This window comes from Poeciliopsis prolifica, unplaced genomic scaffold (genome assembly GCF_027474105.1).
Source record: "Poeciliopsis prolifica strain line A6 unplaced genomic scaffold, Auburn_PproV2 SCAFFOLD022, whole genome shotgun sequence".
NCBI classification, from domain to species: Eukaryota; Metazoa; Chordata; class Actinopteri; order Cyprinodontiformes; family Poeciliidae; genus Poeciliopsis; species Poeciliopsis prolifica.
This window is the reverse complement of record NW_026562397.1, coordinates 6,486,237-6,504,184: the sequence shown is the minus strand read 5'-3', so window position 1 is coordinate 6,504,184 and position 17,948 is coordinate 6,486,237. Positions and strand designations below refer to the sequence as shown.

The 17,948-nt window shown below is 35.9% G+C and overlaps 1 protein-coding gene across 3 annotated transcripts; it reads left to right on the top strand.

Moving 5' to 3' along the window:
• The first annotated feature begins 216 nt into the window (after window positions 1-216).
• Window positions 217-17,334, top strand: LOC129370018 (neprilysin-like). 3 transcript variants are annotated; one of them, XM_055045768.1, is made up of 23 exons: window positions 217-297; window positions 1,091-1,260; window positions 2,261-2,296; window positions 4,113-4,274; window positions 5,210-5,290; window positions 5,465-5,560; window positions 5,665-5,783; window positions 6,336-6,404; window positions 6,494-6,628; window positions 7,036-7,137; window positions 7,239-7,375; window positions 7,495-7,588; window positions 9,236-9,364; window positions 10,406-10,504; window positions 10,599-10,676; window positions 13,021-13,121; window positions 13,497-13,555; window positions 13,645-13,764; window positions 14,392-14,525; window positions 14,914-14,979; window positions 16,037-16,132; window positions 16,778-16,854; window positions 16,962-17,334. In XM_055045768.1, exons 2-23 carry the CDS (start codon window positions 1,128-1,130, stop codon window positions 17,059-17,061), a joined length of 2,223 nt encoding a protein of 740 aa, XP_054901743.1. In that variant the 5' UTR covers window positions 217-297; window positions 1,091-1,127; the 3' UTR covers window positions 17,062-17,334. The 3 variants fall into 3 exon arrangements, with proteins under 3 accessions (XP_054901743.1, XP_054901742.1, XP_054901741.1); XM_055045767.1 differs by having other exon boundaries at window positions 255-297; window positions 1,096-1,260; window positions 6,494-6,589; XM_055045766.1 differs by having other exon boundaries at window positions 255-297; window positions 1,096-1,260.
• Window positions 17,335-17,948: the final 614 nt, after the last annotated feature.

Sequence of the window (17,948 nt, the reverse complement as noted above, 5' to 3'; positions counted from 1 at the left end):
AAAACTAATATTAGGCCTCATAAGTACAATAAGATGTGAACTGCATTGACCAAATATATGTTGGAAATCTGAGATATAATGAAACCAACTCAGATTGTTGTAAACTGAAGTGGATGAGCATAAGAAAATACTTCAGTAGAATTAAAAACAGTATCATTCATAGGCAAGCACAAATAAAAAGCTACTATTAATACCAGCCACATATAACTCGGTTCACGTCAAAGAGCGTGACAAAAAGCGTGACAGGCGTCAGCTCGGTCGCCATGGCAGCGGGCTCGGTTGAACCAAATTTAATCCGTAAGTTTTTCACGTTTGTCTTCTTTTGTTTGTTTTGTTGTGCTGCCCAAATAAATTATGTATTTTAATCTACACATAGCGATATTTTTCCTACCACCTTCGTCTTATTTATTCAACAACCGTTGGAAATACTTTACAATGTCCTTTAAACACTGTTAGCAAACACTTTATTCACACGACAAGATATTTAGTTTCGTTTATTAGGAATAATAATAATCTGTTTTCGCTTACGACGTTGTCTGGCTGCTGAGGTCTTGAAATGTCTGTTTTTACTATTTTTTTTTTTAATTATTTTGCTGTCGTCATATTCATAGCTAAAGGCTAATGTTAGCTTGAGATTGATTCCAGATGTCCTGCATTGTTCAGTTTAAATCATTTTTGACAAAGGGGATTACTATTTATGTGTTTATTTTGTATATTTAATTTATAATAATAGTAAGTCCGAATCTTGTTTGTCTCTGTATTTAAAGGAATAAAATAGTATATATTAATAGGAAACGTGGCCGCCATATCGAATTTGATGAATATGCCATAAGCTATCAGCAAATTAACCAAATTTCATAAAAGCACTGTGCTGCAACTATAGATTGTATTGAACAACATTGTAATTTTGTCAGCAGATGCTTTATGATAACATCACCAATCACCATCCTCTTTGCACAGAGGGACTTCATCTGGAGAAGTGCGAGAAATAACTGATTTTCTGCCTCATTTTTCCCTTTGCCAAAAGTATTTGCAGCTGTGATTGGAAGAGCTTTGTCAATAAATTAACTAATGGTTTATTCCCCATTAGATCAGATGATGCAGCCGGTGAAAGATTAGACTTGAGGATGACAGAGACCGATACTCCAAAATCAGCAAGGAAGCCCCGTTGGACCCCTCTGGAAATGGGCCTATTTACTGTCGTCTCCTTGTTCCTTTTTATCATTGTTATCCTCATGGTCTTGTTTGCCACCCAGTCAAGTGAGTGTTTTAAGTAAAGATTAGCACTGATACTGATATGTTTTTTGCATGTTTTCTTGTCTTTAATAAAGTCAAACAAACGTGTGAGCAAAACAAGGGAATCATCTATTCGAAAGGATTTGTCTAGGACATTCATTAGGTTTCACTAAGAGCATGCACAAGTGCTGCCCTTTGCTCATATATGTTCAATGTGCTTCTCAACTTTGCTTCAAAATAGTCTTTGGAACAGAATTTAAAAAAAAAAGAAAAATATGCATGTGTTCAGAGGTCCCCTTAAAAAGGTGTTAATGATTCAAAAAGACTGTCTCAAATTTCTTGAGTCTAGGAACTCCATATTTCCTAGTTTTTTTTTTTTTCAAAAAAGGATGATGATCTAAGAAAAATTGAAAACCAAGGCCCAAATTTTTTCATTCAGTTCAAAGTCCAAGTTTTAGATTTTTACTCCTTCATGCTTCTGTTTTAAAATAAGCAGTGAAATAGGGGTTGAGTTAGTTCCCAAATGACCTAACAAGACCTAAGCAGGTGATCTATAGATTAGTTATTGATAAAGTTCAGCAGGTCATGATGATAGATGATCCTGACAGAAAAGGCCATCCAATTGACATGACGGCACCTCCTCCACCATGCGGGATCAGAGCAAACCTCAGACAAACAGTTCTATAATATCAGAGGTAGTGGAACTCAAGGCCTCACCGCCAACATTTTTTGAGTAATTTTTACCTTAGCAGTTGAGGCCAGGACGACAGAGCGGAAGATTCTCTGCTATTATTAATTTTCTGCTGGTCTGTCAGTGCATCAAAGTGTCATTTGATTGATACATGTCTGACAGAGAGAAAGTGACACTTGAGAGGAGTTTTGCGTTACATATGTGCAACAAATTAATGAATAAAAAGAAATGCAGAAGAAGAGAACAGAAAAAAGAACTGATTTAGATAAAATCAACCACTGAGTGCTGAAAAACCCACTGAGTTATGGAAATGTGTTTTACATTCTCTTGCAGATAAAACTTGCACCACAGCTGACTGCACACATTCGGGTAAGCAGCTTGTGTTTGTTTGTTTTTTCTCTCTCTATTGTTTCATCCTGAAGGCTTTGACTTCTCCCAGCGGGAGCCGGCAATGGAAAAGTGAGGCTGCAACAGAAGCATTTTAGTCATTGCTCACTGAAAATGGCCTCTTAGAAAGAGACATGTTCTCTTTCAGTCAAAACCACAATAAAGCAGATATGATCAGCCCTAGAATTGTGCATGTTCTACATGTATGTATTTTCAATCAATCAAGGAGTTTGTTTCTTACAGAAAATGAAACAGACATTTGCAAATATAACCAAATAATGTACAATGAGATTAAATTTATGAAAAAAGTTTCATATTCCTACTATTTACATTTGATTTATTAAATGTCACATAAAAATGATTTCTGTCCTTGATAAACTACATAAAACTTGACTATAATTGATATTAGAGCAATCTAACCCATTTCTTTGGTCATGAGCTCCAAGTCATAGAAATTGGAGCTTATCCAAGAGGTTATAAAACGGGATTGGCCAAAGTGATTCTGGGCGTCCGTTGATAACAATTCAAGAATAGCATGAATTTTGTTTGCTGGTTCATGCAGTTGATGCAGATCCACATTTAAATTTAAACAATGTCAGGAGGACATTTTTAGATGACAGACTTAAAAAAATACACACAAGTAAATCTCCTAAAATAGCAAATACTTTTAATTTCATTTCATTTAATGTATGATCAATAGGGATCAAAAACGTCAAAACAGCTTGACTGATTTTCGTTTTAGATTTTTTACTTTAAATCTACACTGACTGAAAACTTGACTTCACACTTCATTGAATATTTCCCAATTTATGTTTATCTAGTTAAACATTGAAACAGTTTAGTTTCCATTTTTATTGTAAGGCCTACAACAGAGTGCTCTTACCTTGCAACAAGCTTTGCTAAAACATAGTCTGACTCAGTGCAAATTACTCACAGATAAATGTACTTTCTTTAATTAAATCAGTGAAAATAATCAAAGCAACCTCAATAAATTCTTAAAGTTCATCCATAACTTAAATAATTTCATCTCATTTTTCAGTGATGATTAAACACATTAGGTTTTGTGTTAGTATCTGAAATTAGTGTTTTGGCCCTTTAGCTTTGTAGGAGGATTAGATCACTCTAATCACTGAGCTTTTTTAGCTTCTTTCCGTTTTCTAGCAGTCAGCTAATCAGCTGCAGCCTTCGTCCTTCAACAGGTTCTTAGCTAATCTTCTCTTTGAATACTTTGGTGTAAAATGATTAAACATATTTCCCAGAATGTCAGAGTATTAATTAGTGACATTGGAGCATCTTTTATTAGGTGGTCGATAGTAGCTGTTGTAAAAGACCTCATTAAAAGTTGAACTTGTCTCGATCTGTGATGTTGGACTGATTCATTTCTTTTCAATGTGTGGAGTTTTTATTTAGAGTTTTTGATTATCAGTCTCAATTGAGCAGACTTCCTGTTTTATTTTGAAAGACCTTTTGTCTGGAGCACCTATGTCTTGGTACACAACTGTATTAAATGAAGCGTGGCTACTCTTGTCAATGCTCAAGTTTCTTTCTCATCAGTTAGACCGTCTTTATGTTCTTCTGTCTTGTTGCTGCTTTGTTGTTCACTAATTTATTTCCCTGCCTTCCAGTTCTCTCTCTTTGTAAGTTTTATTACAGTCTTGACAGTCTTCCTAGCAGAACTAAATTGTATTTCATCTGCATAATTTGATAGGGCTTCTTACAACTCATACTATTGCAAACTATTTCATACTTGTTCAAGATTATTTTTGTCCCTCCCAATTAACCTCTCAATTTCCTGCAGCGTCTCGCCTCATTCAGAACATGGATGCTAGCGTGGATCCTTGTGACAACTTCTATCAGTATGCCTGTGGAGGATGGCTGAAAAAGAACGTCATCCCAGAGACAAGCTCCAGATATGGCGTGTATGACATCTTAAACTCGAACTTGGAGGTCATCCTCAAAGGTGACAGAATTTTAAAAGTTTTTTTTTTTGTTCACGAGTTTGAGTTTTAAATGGATTATTTCATAACTCAGCTTCATTAACAGAGATGTATCTGAAGCATTTTTCTTTACTCTGTAAATTTTGATAAAATATTGTAATACATCCTGTGACATTCCATGTTGTAACCTACACATAAAAGGGAAAGAGTCCCTCATGGACAATTGTCCAGGAGAGTCAATTATATCTTCAACAAAGGAAGATTGTTTCTAAAGAAGGATGCTGCTTTTACACTGCTGTATTAAAGTTGAATCAAAGAAAGTGTTTTTGAGTAAAGTGCATAAGCATGCTTGTCACTACAGCCTTAAAAATGAGAGATGTTAAACTCAACAGCTTGTTTTCCTGAACACAGGCATGGCCATAGTGTTCAGGGAAATTTCTTTTTTTTTCTCCCTAAACACTGTGAAGTTCCTGATTATCAAAACAATAATTGAGGTGTTTTGAAGCACTGGAGTTATTAAAAGTTGCAGAACAGCATCTCCTGAGGACCGCAGGTTGAGTCCTTTAGTTGGTTGTAAAAGAAAAAAAAAAAAAAAAAGAAAAGGCCTATTTTAGAGTTTGGGGGATTTTCACATTGTGAGGACTGCAGTTGAGCAGAAGTCTAATAACTACTATCAAAAACAACAAGGCAAGTTAAGTTTATTCAAAAAAAAATATTTCACTTGAAGGCATCTTGAAGTGGTTACACCTTTAAATTAAGAACATAAGCAGGCTGACAGTTTCTATTGTAAGAACACGCACACACTGTTGGAGCTAAATCTAAAAACAGCTCTGCATCATTCTGCAAGCATGTGCTGCTCCACATACACCCTCACCCTCTGAATTTTATCAGGTACTCTGATTTCACCTTTATCTTGTCCATTTTTTCCATGTGTGCTTTTGTTTGTGCTTATATGCAGGTGTCCTTGAAAAGAAGGTAGACAGGGAGGCTGCTGCTCTCACCAAGGCAAAGACACTTTACAACTCCTGCATAAACGAGAGTGAGTCACCAGACATAAGATGTGACTATAGATAAACTTTAGGTAAACTGTTATGTTTTGTATTGGCATTCTTTTGGGCAAATCCCATTTCTTTCAAAATGTGGAAGATAGAAATGTAATATTAGATATAATATCAAAAATTTCCATTTCACTTTCATAAATGGTTCGTTGTAGAATTAATTGAGCAGAAAGGAGGACGTCCTTTGTTCGACATGCTGCCAGATATCTTTGATTGGCCCATAGCTGTGGACAACTGGGAGACTGTCTATGGTATTACATTTTTACCCTTCTTCCCCTCGCTGCCATCATGCTATAAATCACTTATTGCAGTTCGTCCCTCGTACGTCCTCTTTTGTCCAATCTTATTTCTTCAGGGAAAACCTGGAGGTTAGAGGATGTCCTTGCCAGGTTAAATTGGAAATATGAAACTGATGTCCTGGTTACCTTTATTATTGACAATGATGACAGAGACTCCACTTCACACATCATTTATGTACGTACAAAGCTTGTGGCTGTAAAACCCCTGATAGTGCATCACAGTGAATTAGAATTTAGTCAGTTAATTTTTCACTAATTTTAACAGAGAGGGAAAACAACAATTCAAGCATATTTGGGTTTTTTTCAGTTTTCATTATTTGGATTTAGAGTTGATAAAAATCTTGAAACAAAATTTCCCAGAAGAGATTTGAACACTATAAAAATATAATTTTGGAATAAAAAATAGTCCAAAATGTTCTGCTTTTGTTCTTTTGTGTTGCAAAGATCCCTGAAATTTGTAAAACAATAAAATATTTGGCATCAGTAGGAAAATTAACAATAGTTTTGCAGTATTTCAACTAATTAAAACCAAAGACCTTTGAAAAATAGTTAATTTTCCTATTGTATAGTTGATAAATCAGACATACTTAAATTCTTGAACAAGTGTCTCTTGTAATGAGAAAGTTCAATCTGTTGGCCAAACCTGGTTACATAATGATCATTATGTCAGATAACTAGAATATTGTCTTGATTTTTTAAAATTTTTTTTGTCTTCCATTTTTGTCAGGTTGACCAACAAGCGTCCTTTGGCCTCTTGTCCACAGACTACTACACCTGCAAGGGTGACTTTGCAAAGGTATGCTGACATGTTTAATAGTTATTTAAACATTTATTTTATTTTTTTGTTTGTTTTGGGAAAACGAACATTATTAATGTGCTTTACAGGCATGTGAAGTTTATGAGCAGTTCATGTTTGATCTGGCAAAGCTGATCCGCACTGACCGGGGATTGAAATTCAACGAAGCAGAGATAAAAGCAGAGGTGAAACGAGTTGTGGATTTGGAGAAAGACATCTTTATTGTGAGGATAGATCTATTGTTTCAGAGATGACTGAAATGTGACACTCATGACCATGCCATGCTCTTGTCTTTGCTTAGCTAAAGGACTTCACATTTTGTTTTCCCCTCAGTAGGGACTGCATGTTAATAATTGGTTAGTCAAACCTAAAATACTTGGATTAGTCAACCCAGCTGAACAACTCTACTCTTAATTATTAAGAAATCAACAGATTTGTAACCCTGTTTTGTCAATCTGCGCTTCTCCTGTTGCTTACATGCTGTGCTTCCTCTCCACTCTGCTGCTCATTATTACAAAGCAGTTAAACCATTCAAACTCTGACATTTACAGACCTGAGGCCTCCTGGGTTGAAAATGCTTCATGCTTCTGGAGATATATTGAGAGCGTACATGTGTTTCGATTCCTACTAGGCCACTGACCCACCAGAGTTTCGGAGGGATCCAGTGTTTCTTTACAACAAGATCGAACTGAGGACTCTGAATAGAATCTTCTCTTTTGAAATTGACTCTCAGGTAATGCTAACATCTTAGCATGTGAGCATTTCTGTTATTTAAACTTGGCCTCAAATGTCTTAAACTTGGTTTCCTTGTGTGTGTTTTGGCTCATCCTGAAGAGATTCAACTGGAGTTATTTCACAGCTAAGATAATGGACAACGTGAACATCAAGGTTCCCGAATCGGAGAAAATTATCAACTACTCGCCCAGATATTACGGAAAACTCAAAAATGTATTAGCCAAATACACCAAGAGGTATGGAAGACTATCCAAGTCAGAGATGGTTTTTGTTTTCCAGAGAAATTGCTTACCTTTGCAGTAATTGTATGTGGATAATGTCGATCTCCTGATCCTTGCTGCGTTTTGTTTCTCAGGGATCTGCAAAACTATGTGGTTTGGCGGTTTCTTATGAAAACAATAGGGACACTGAGTCGAGCTTACAGAAACACCAGGAATGATTTCCTCAAGGTACACACCCCCATATCACCTTGACATGTTGACTTGGGAAAATGTCTTTCATGAATGTCCTTGCAATGTCTTTATAACAATTGCAAAAATGCAACTTATTGTATTGGTGTAAAAAGTTACTTGTAGCTGTTGAAAAAAAAGGTGCAAGGAAAATTTATAGATGTTACATTTAATAGTCTCTGAAATGTCATTGAAATAAGGAAGATCTCAGTGTGTTTGAGAAGGGTCCATTCTCAGTCATCAAACATGAGAAAACATGTAAGGAGATTGCAGAATCTACTAAAGAAGAAATGTAGCCAAAAAAGAATTCTGAATGACCATGATCACTTAATCGTTTGGTGAAATCAAATAGAAGAAATACAACAGTGGATCTCTGGGCTATGCTTAATCGTGAAAGTAAGAGCATTTCCACACACACAGTGAGAAGGGAACTCAATGGATTGTGACTGAGCAGCTGTATAGCCTTTAGAAAACAACTAATCAGTGAGGCTAACTGGGAAGAAAAGCTTTAGTTTGCTCTGGAGAATAAGGATTGGACTCTGGAGCAATGGAAGACGATCATGTGGTTTGATGAGTTAAGATTCACCATCTTCCGGAGTGATGGCCGCATCAGGGAAAGAAAAGAGGCAAGTGAAGTTATTACCCATCATGCTTATGAAAACAATAGGGACACTGAGTCGAGCTTACAGAAACACCAGGAATGATGTATAAGCTGTATAAGCATGATCTGGGTTGTTGCCCCAAGACTTAGCACTGTCAGGTTAGGTCTATGTTCAGCAACACTAAGGTTGAAAGAATAATGTAATCTGTCGATTCTATACTGAATGACCAGGTTATTCCATCAATGGATTTCTTCTTCCCTGTTGGCAAGAGCACATTCCTAGATGACAATGTCAGGATTCATCAGATTCAAATTGTGAAAGAGTGGTTCATGGAGCATGAGATATCATTTTTACACCACAGAGTCTAGACATTTGTATGTTTTTGCTTCTTTGACCTTTGAACTGGTCAAAGAAGCAAAACGTTCATGGAATTTTTGATGGAGCAGCAAATGTGAGAATTTGTTGAGAGGCTATTGGCCTTGAGCTCTGTTGAGATGACTGAACAGCAACAGGGAGACTAGTTATAATCAGTTTGGGGAGGAGATTTATCTCCCAGCAAGACAGTGACCCTAAACATAACACCAGTACAACAGTGGTTTAGATTCCAGTCTGTCATGACTGGAATCTAAACCAGTCATGGTTTGGATTCCAATCAAACCATGACTGGTTTGGTTGGTCACATTGCAGTGACCAGATTCACTGCAATGTTTATGTTATCTGTTTCAATGCAAGTAGATCTACCAATCAGATTATCAGAAGGGCTCTGAGTTTAGCTCCATGCTACAGGATAATTCAGCATTACTTTGTTTTTGTGCTGTTTTCTTTTGTGCTCCAATTTCTCTTGAACTGTCTCTTGATAGTTCAAGGAAATTCTAATGTTTAGGCAATGTGTACTTTATTTTTTGTGTTTTCTAGATTCTTGTAAACTTTTTTTCATAATCCATCTTTTTTCTTTCGCTCTACGTCCTGAAAGAGAAACCGATGAATAAAGTATTGCCTTGAAATTTCTCCTTCATTCACAAATTTTCTCTCAACTTCCCAATAGTTTCTGACCGGTACAACATCAGAGGATGCCGTGTGGAGACGTTGTGCACTTCTTGTCAACGCCGTTCTGACGAAAGCTGTGGGACGGCTCTATGTGCAGGAGGCTTTCTCTGACAACAGCAAACAGCTGGTTGGTTGAGGCTGAATTGGGCTGATTATCAGATTAAAAAAACTTTATTGAACAGCTTTATTTTACATTGACAGTCTGAACTGATGACATAAAGAAAGTGAGTGTTTTTATGTATTCACATGTAGAATGAGACAGTTTAAGAGACATCTGTCTCGGGTCTGTGCCTCAGTGTTATCTTGCTTGCATCCACTGGAAGCAGCTGAATGAGGCGTCCTTGTTATTATGCTCAGACCACCGATGCTGTAAATCTCAACTGTGTGCCTCTGTGCATGTGCATAACGCAGGCTTTGCTGCAATATTGTTTCGTGTATGAGTAACATCCTCGTAACTCTTAAGCATCTCAATAAAGATGTTTGCCTACTCAGATCACAGTAAGAATTCTGAGATTCAAGTTAGAAATCCCTTACATATAGATGAATCCATTATAGAAATTATTTCTGAGATTTATTCATCTATAAGTAATTGGATATTTTTGTATATATTTTTTTTCTTTAAATTCAGAAGTTTGCATACAGTCATACTTATATCACTATATGATATAAGTGATATTTAATACAACTTCATTGTTCTTCCTTACATTCCTTACACACTGCAGATTATTTCCTGGTTTTGGAAAACTGGCAGTTCAACTGATAATGACATTGACCCTGGAAATATTTGAAGTCGAGCAAATTTTTATTTCTTTTAGTCAAGTGTATGGCCAAGTCCTCCAAGAAAAATCCTGATAGAAATATTAAAATATTGACGATATGTTGTTATTTTTAAAAGAACAATATATTAAAATATATTTTATCATAATGCAGTTGTCATATTAACAGACTAATATGCAAGTCTGAATCGTTCTGATATGTGGATATGTAAAGCCTAATAATTTTAGGAACTCTGTTAATAGTTTGACATAAATTATATTTGTCTTATTTCTGATCCAATTAGAGTTGATAAACAACAGAAACAGCAGAGCACCTTTTCATGATGCATTTTCTTGTTCTATCATTGGCATCTTATGACATTTGCTCTCTCTTTGGTGTGTTGGGAGATTAGATGGAGGAACTTATTAAAGACATTCGGGAAGTTTTCATTAGTAACCTTAATGACCTTTCCTGGATGGATGAAAAGACCAAAAAAGCAGCTGAAGAGAAGGTGTGAACATCAGTTGCAAGAATAATCTTATTTCTATTTAGAACAACAAATAAACCAGGTTTATTCTCATTTTCCTTTTTGCTTTTTTTTTCAGGCCCGAACTATCCGTCAACGCATTGGTTATTCTGAAGACATCATGAATGACGAATATCTAAACAATGAGTACAAAGATGTGAGTATTTATGAAAAAATTCTGTTAACCATACACTGTAACAAATTGCTGTAAAAATCGGCCAAAACTGAACAGTATCATACTGTTTCTATTGAAAACGGTACTGCACCGTGAAAAGCAATGCATTCTGGGCAATTATTACTGTTTTTAATAAAATACTGTAGTATACTGTGAGTAGCATTGCATTTTGGGAATGATTTTAGATTCAACGGTAAGGAGGCTGTCTTCAAACAGAACGCTACTGTATTTCTGAAGAAGACATGTTGTTGTGACATGTGGAAGCAACCTCTAGAACAGGGGTGTCAAACTCCAGTCCTCCAGGTGTCCTGCAGTTTTTCAATGTGCCACAGGTACAAAACACTGGAATGAAATGGCTTCATTACCTCCTCCTTGTGTAGATAAGTTCTCCAGAGTCTTGCTAATGACCTATTATTGTATTCAGGTGGTGCAGCAGAGGCACATCTAAACGTTGCAGGATACCGGCCCTCGAGGACTGGAGTTTGACACCCCTGCTCTAGAACTTTCTTTACAAGGACTATCCATTTGAATCCTGCATTTTATGAGCCAATCCTAAGGTAAGTTATTTTTGATGATTCATATTTACAAATATTGACATGTTTGGAAGCTCTTTTTCTTTCTTTTGTGTAATTTGACTTGAATTGCTGCTAAAGTGAAATTGGTGAATGGATATCAACTGGGAATTTGGAGTTTCACAGAGTTGACTTGGCAGAAAACTGTTTAAATGTTATGCTGGTGTCTCTTTATTAACTCTTAACATTCAAAAGTTTGTCTTCATCTAGCACACATTAAACCCTGACTCCTTAAGCATCATATGCTAATCTGAAATTACTGCATTTTCAGGCGCTTTCTTGATATCAACCCGGACCAAGGCCAGCTGTAGCAATATCATCTCCAAGAGGACAGGGAAAACTTTTCAAAAGAAGTCGGTCACTGTCATCCCCCGTGTTTCAACTCTGATGAAAAACCTCATGAACTTTGAGTGAAATTTCATAGTGAGAACTTTCTAACCAAGCTATAGATATTGTTGCCCCTCCACGCAAAAACAAACAAACAAAAAACTATACAGGCATGAAGGCAACTAATCCCTGAACAGGAGTGTTCTTGAGAGATTTTTTTTGGTTTAAAGGTCAGCATAATCTTAAGACATCTCTTTTAATTAAGAGCATAAATTTTGTTAAGGCTCCCACTTTCTGTTCTTCAGATGTAATTTTGACTGTACAGGCACCATGTTTAACTTATCTTGGCAGTGTTGTCAAGTATTGTTTCACTGTTTTATATTTTGAAGTTGGAGCTCTGATTTTGCCCTAAAGGAAATTCAAGTCTAAATGTTTCATTTAAATTTTTATCAAACTAAAATTTGCAATTTTTTTTATGCTTTAGATTGAAAGTTAAATGTTTCATTTGTTTTATGTTGCATCATGTTGTTCCTCACTTCCACAAAAAGTAGTATTTTGTATTGAAAAAGTAGTGTGCTGAGTTGTACAATGCATTATTTCCATAATTTATTTCATACTTATTTAATTTCAGACTAATCAAAAGGCCACAATTCATGCTTTATTCAAAAACTCTTTAAATCAGTTAAGAAATTTATTTCACAAAATAGATGGTGATTTTCTTACTGTTTTTCCAGAATATGACTTACTTTGGACAGTTTACCCTCAACATTCTTGTAGAAAAGGTTTAGGTTTAAGGCACACATACGTTGTCGTTTCAAAACCTTCGTCTTTATTATGTGGCCCACTAAAGACTGTGTATGAGTCAATGTTTGAGTTGGTTCTTTTTTTTTCCAAATAAATGTTTGACATGATGGAACTTACATTTTCTAAGTGTTTTTTTTTTCATGTTTCTATTTTATATTGGAAATTTACAGTAGTAAGCTGTATGTGAATTCAACAGTAATGGTACCATAGAAAAACTGTAATATACTGGCAACACAGCTGCCAGTAGTCTACTGTAAAAATACAGCACAATTTGTTAGTGTAGAAAAACAGTAATATACTGGCAACACTGCTGCCAGTAGTCTACTGTGAATCTGATAAAAAAAAACAGCAATGTGCTGTAATCAAAAGATTTCTTTTGTGACGGTAATATACTGTAAAGCTGATTACAGTAAGGGTACTGTATATTAACGGTATAATGCTGGCAACCCTGCTGCCAGCATTTTACTGTAAAAATACTGGGCAATTTGTTACAGTGTATTTCACTAAGTTCTTTGTAACAAAAAATTCTTCAGGAAAGTTGCATTTTTTATCCTTCCTAAAACATCCCAGTGAATTTTTGCCTGAAATGTGTTCCTCTTTTTTCCTGGCTGTGTTACTGTTAGCTGAACTTCAGTGCAGAGGAATACTTTAAAAACATCCTGCGGAGCATGGAGTATCGTGCCAAGAAATACCTACAGAAATTGCGAGAAAAAGTCAAGAATACGTAAGTTTTTTTTTTTTTTTTTTTTTTTTATTTGGTGGTGGCGGTGGATTTACCAGCTTTACTCCAGATGTGTTATAAATGAAAAGTGCATGGTTTGATATTTAAATCTCTTGTCTTATTCATGGTCCTAGCAGAGTGAACAACTACACTGTTTACCTAATTTATTCTTTGTGCAGTGTGTTCACTTTATACCACAAAAACTCCTGCATGCATTTAGAGTTCAGCTTTAACAGCAGTCAGACATTAACCTGGGGTGTTAAAAGCTGTGTGTTAATTTTCCACATTTTTTTCACGTAGGCTTTTTATTGCCTCAATGTAGTTTCATAGTGTCATCGTTTGATAACACCTCTCTCATTTTTTATTTATTTTTTCAAGGTGGTTTGTTGGAGCTGCTGTTATCGACGCCTTCTACTCATCCAACTTTAATGAAATTGGTACCAAATAAGCATCGGAAATTATGTTCAGCCACAAAACATAAATCCTAAGATATTTTGAAATTTAAAAATTGTTTCTCTGTCTGTAGTGTTTCCTGCTGGTATCCTTCAACCCCCTTACTTTAGCAAAGGCCAGCCTAAATCTCTCAACTATGGTGGAATTGGCATGGTAATTGGTCATGAGATTACACATGGCTTTGATATCAAAGGTAGGATTTTTCTACTTCATTGTTCTTCCTTACATTTTGCTGGGTTACATTAGTCTGTGAACACATCAATTTCCCCCTGTAACTGGTATCAGTTTAGAGAAGAGCTTTGCTTCACCTTATTATGCCTTTGGCCTCAGGATACTTGTAATAGTACTGTAATTTAAATTATTTTCCACCTCAGGTATGTCATCTGCATTCTTATTTACACATGACAAATTCTAATATCTAACAATCATTTTTAGCCTTAAGAAACTTACAGTTTCAAAACTACAAAATTCCATCCAGTTTAGTCATTTTAATTTAACAAGGGAAGTGCAGAGGTTTCTTCTGGCTCTTTGGCCCATAGAGGAACATGTTTCCCAACCAGGTGTGCTACATTGACAGATAAATTAGCTTGATTCCAGCAAGTGGAAACCATGAATAAACTGACAAAAACAACTTGGAAAAACAACTGTATCCAACCAGTTCAATACTCCCAATTCCCACTTCTGATCTACATCATGGCGCTTCGAATGATTGACATACATGCAAAGAGTCAATACCAAGGGATGCCCTTTGTCAACAATGCTGTTTTAACCTAAACAATGTCACATTATCTCCTAGCTCCCATCTGTTCTATGTCTGCAGGTCGCAAGTTTGACAAGGACGGCAATCTAAAGGACTGGTGGACTCCTGAATCTACTGAAAAATTTCTGCAATTCTCAAGGTGCATCGTTGACCAGTACAGCAACTTTTCCTGGGACCTGGCTAATGGTCTACATGTATGTTCACACAGTCAATTGTTTCGTTTTTTCCTATTTTTCTGGAACATCACATGAAAAATTCCATTAACTTCACTTTTATGGATGTTACCAGAATTCCTGTTGTCTTTGCCAGCTTATCCATCTGTCATTTTTCAATCTTTCTTCCTGTTTTCCAGCTTCATCTTCTCTCTGCTTTAGGTCTCTTTAGTGTTTTGTGTTGACATACGAGTACTTCTCCTTTTATCCTTCCCCTGTATTGCTCCTTTCAACAATGCTTCTTTTCCTCCCTGGGTGATTCGTTCTTTTAACCCAGAAACTGAAATCTGCAATTTACTGAAAATATGGAAGGAAAACTTTCAAGTCTCTTTATCATTTTTTGGACTCTGCACCTATATTTTCTCCTTAGTTGAATGGCGACAACACCCTCAGAGAGAACATAGCTGACAATGGAGGGATTCGACTGGCATACCAGGTGAAGAACTTAAGAGACGCTGTAAAAATGTTTTGTTTACATATGTGACCTGCTTCATACAACTTGAAAAAAATGTCAAAGTCTATTTGTCAGGACGTTGACATGTTTGTTAGGTTGTATGAAGGCTGATATTGTACCTCCAGATCAACAAAGTCATTAACCAGTTTAAAGTCATTACAACTCTGCAAAAAGATTTCAATGTTATTTAAACATAAAAAAAATGATCTTGTATGTCAAAAAACAACTAATATGACAGAATTTTTCTTGCAAGCTGCTCCAAGATAATTACTCTGAATTAGAAATGCAAAGAGAAATCGCTTTGTCATCATTGCCTTATACATTTTTTTGCTTGATCAGACCTGACCAGTGACTGGTCTGGCACATAATCAAAAATTCAATTTTGCTTCCGCTCATTAGTGCACCAGATAAAGGCACAACCAATTATGTCATTTCTGTCATAATTTGAAATACTGAAAAGTGTTTTGAAGAATCTTATTCTCAATTTCCAGTCAAATTTCTTCCAACCTGGACTGTGGGTGATCTTAAAACCTTTTTTCACAGATCTCCTCCCACTCCTCTTGAATAAAATATTCAGTTCCCACTTTGCTTTATATCTATAGAATAGTCGGAGAAATGCATTTGTAAATGTTTATATAAATAATATATATTAGACATAATTGAATACTGACATAAAAAGTGATAGAAATGTTTTTTTTATCACTGTTTATATTTAGACATACTCATTTTTTCTTTGAGATCCTCCATGATTATTTCTTTCTGCTTTCTATCTTCGGTGGTGTGGCTCACATGTTTTCAAACTTTTTTTTTTTTTCTGGAAAAAAATCAAATGTTTGATTTTTGCTTTCAGTATAATACAACAAAGGACCTGTTTGAATTGGCAATACATGTATTGCAACAGCAAATGATTACTTTGTATCGTAGAAGCTGTGGTAGCAAACATAAATGAGAAGTATATGTAGCGCATTACTCAAAAATGCATCAATCAAACATTTATTAACTGTGTGTAAAATATATAAAATTTTGTATTTTATTATAGGCATACAAGAAATTTGTGGAGAGGAATGGAGAGGAGCCACTGCTGCCTGGAATCGACCTTTCACATGATCAGCTCTTCTTCCTTAACTTTGGACAGGTAATCAAAGAAAAGCTTTGATATTAATACATTTTAATAAAGTTCAGTATTAAATATTTTTCATCAATATTTCTGACACAATTCATTCTGACTACTGTAATAGTTACTTGATAATTCTTTACTGTAACTCAATTATGACCTGCTTTAATTTGTAAAACAATTGGCATTAAAATGAAAAATAGTTTAATAGGTTTAATAGCAGGTTCATGATGAATGACACTGACCAGTTTAGTCCAACCTTTTAATTTTAGGCATTGGCTGTTCCTATTTTTTTTTTTTTTTTGTCTTGAGAAAAATGCCATTCATGAAAGTATGATCTCAAAGTTGTGAAGTTGCTATCCACCTATTTAAAACTGCAGTTTCTATTTTGAACATTTTTCACGGTCCTTATGTCAGTATGCAGTAGGAAGCATGGTAAATGAGCTAATAGCATTTCCAAAGCTTAGATAACACAAATAATATAGAAAAACACAACATGGCACTGCAGTTAAAGAAAATGTCAGGATTTTTATTTGTCTTTTGCAAAAATGAATATGCTTATTGGGTGGGATGGCAGAAATACAGTGGGATACCTGACACCCCTAATATTGAATTCAGGAAGCTCTGTACTTGTCTGATATGTTACATCCTGTATGTATTTTTAAGATTTGGTGTGAATCCTATCGACTAGAGCAAGCTGTTAATTCCATTAACGTAGACGTGCACAGTCCAGGGATGTTCAGGTAATGACATGAAGTCAGCACTTTGTGACATAAAGTACAGTTTAAAAAGCAGAATCCCTCTGACACAAAGTTCACTTGCTAACTCCAGTCTCCTTTGTATACTCTAGAGTACTTGGCTCCCTTCAGAATTTTCCAGAGTTTGCCAAAGCATTCACCTGCAAGAAAAGCAGCAACATGGTCTCTGAGAATGTTTGTCGTGTTTGGTGACCTAACGACCTCTGAGATGGGCAGTTTTGTTCTGCTTTCTGCCGGTACGATATCTCTCCCGTATAACTGCTGGAGCTCTCATGGAGGCCTACAGGGAGATGGAAGCTTCTCTTTGTTCTTTACTGGATGGACCACAGCTGGTGAACAGGCAGCGCAGCATCCAAGATGGATTGTTGTCCCAAAAGGAATAACCCTCATTGGTTGTCTGCTGTTAAAGTTTGTCTCTCAACCTGTAACACTGTTGTCCAATAAATCAACTCTCCTGTTCACTGCATACAATCACTCATTCTGTTTTTTTTGTTTTTTTAAAGTTTTATTCTGTTTTTTTCTTTCACATTTGCTTATCCTCTGAGCCTGCCAGTGTTTGTTTATGGGTGAATGTTGTGAAGTGCACAATTCAGAGACTGAGGTCCAGACAAAAGTCAGGGAGCAAAAACAATCTTTAATACGTCTGCAGACGGAGAGCAAGAAATACACTGCATTAGGCACAAATTAGGATCCGCTCTGAGGAACCCAGAGTTGCATAGTTACTTTATTCATCTCTCTTTACTACTCAGGCGGAGACTCAATCTTCTAAGACCAAACAAAAGAGACAAAGGAACACATAAGGAACCATCTCCATACAGGGAAGGCCACGGGAAAAACAGAAAGTTTCCAAATAATTGTCTGGGGAAGTTCAGCAACCCTGGGAAACGTACTTCAGTAGACACATCATGCTTCATTAGTTTGTACACCGTTTCCAGCTGCACAGAAAAAAAACCTTGACTGTGATACAAAAAACATTACATTTATATGATACATAAAGGAACATCATTTAATACGAATAAAACTTCTTCACAATGTGTGAGTGTGTTTCAGTCAAAATGCTTTATAAGGCAACAGAGAGG

Bases quoted from the DNA above. Each gene is read 5' to 3' on its own strand.
- LOC129370018 (XM_055045766.1), top strand. From the start codon at position 264: ATGGCAGCGGGCTCGGTTGAACCAAATTTAATCC. The intron at 5,784-6,335 runs GTACGTACAAAG...CATTTTTGTCAG, and splicing joins CCACTTCACACATCATTTAT to GTTGACCAACAAGCGTCCTT. The intron at 7,138-7,238 runs GTAATGCTAACA...CTCATCCTGAAG, and splicing joins CTTTTGAAATTGACTCTCAG to AGATTCAACTGGAGTTATTT.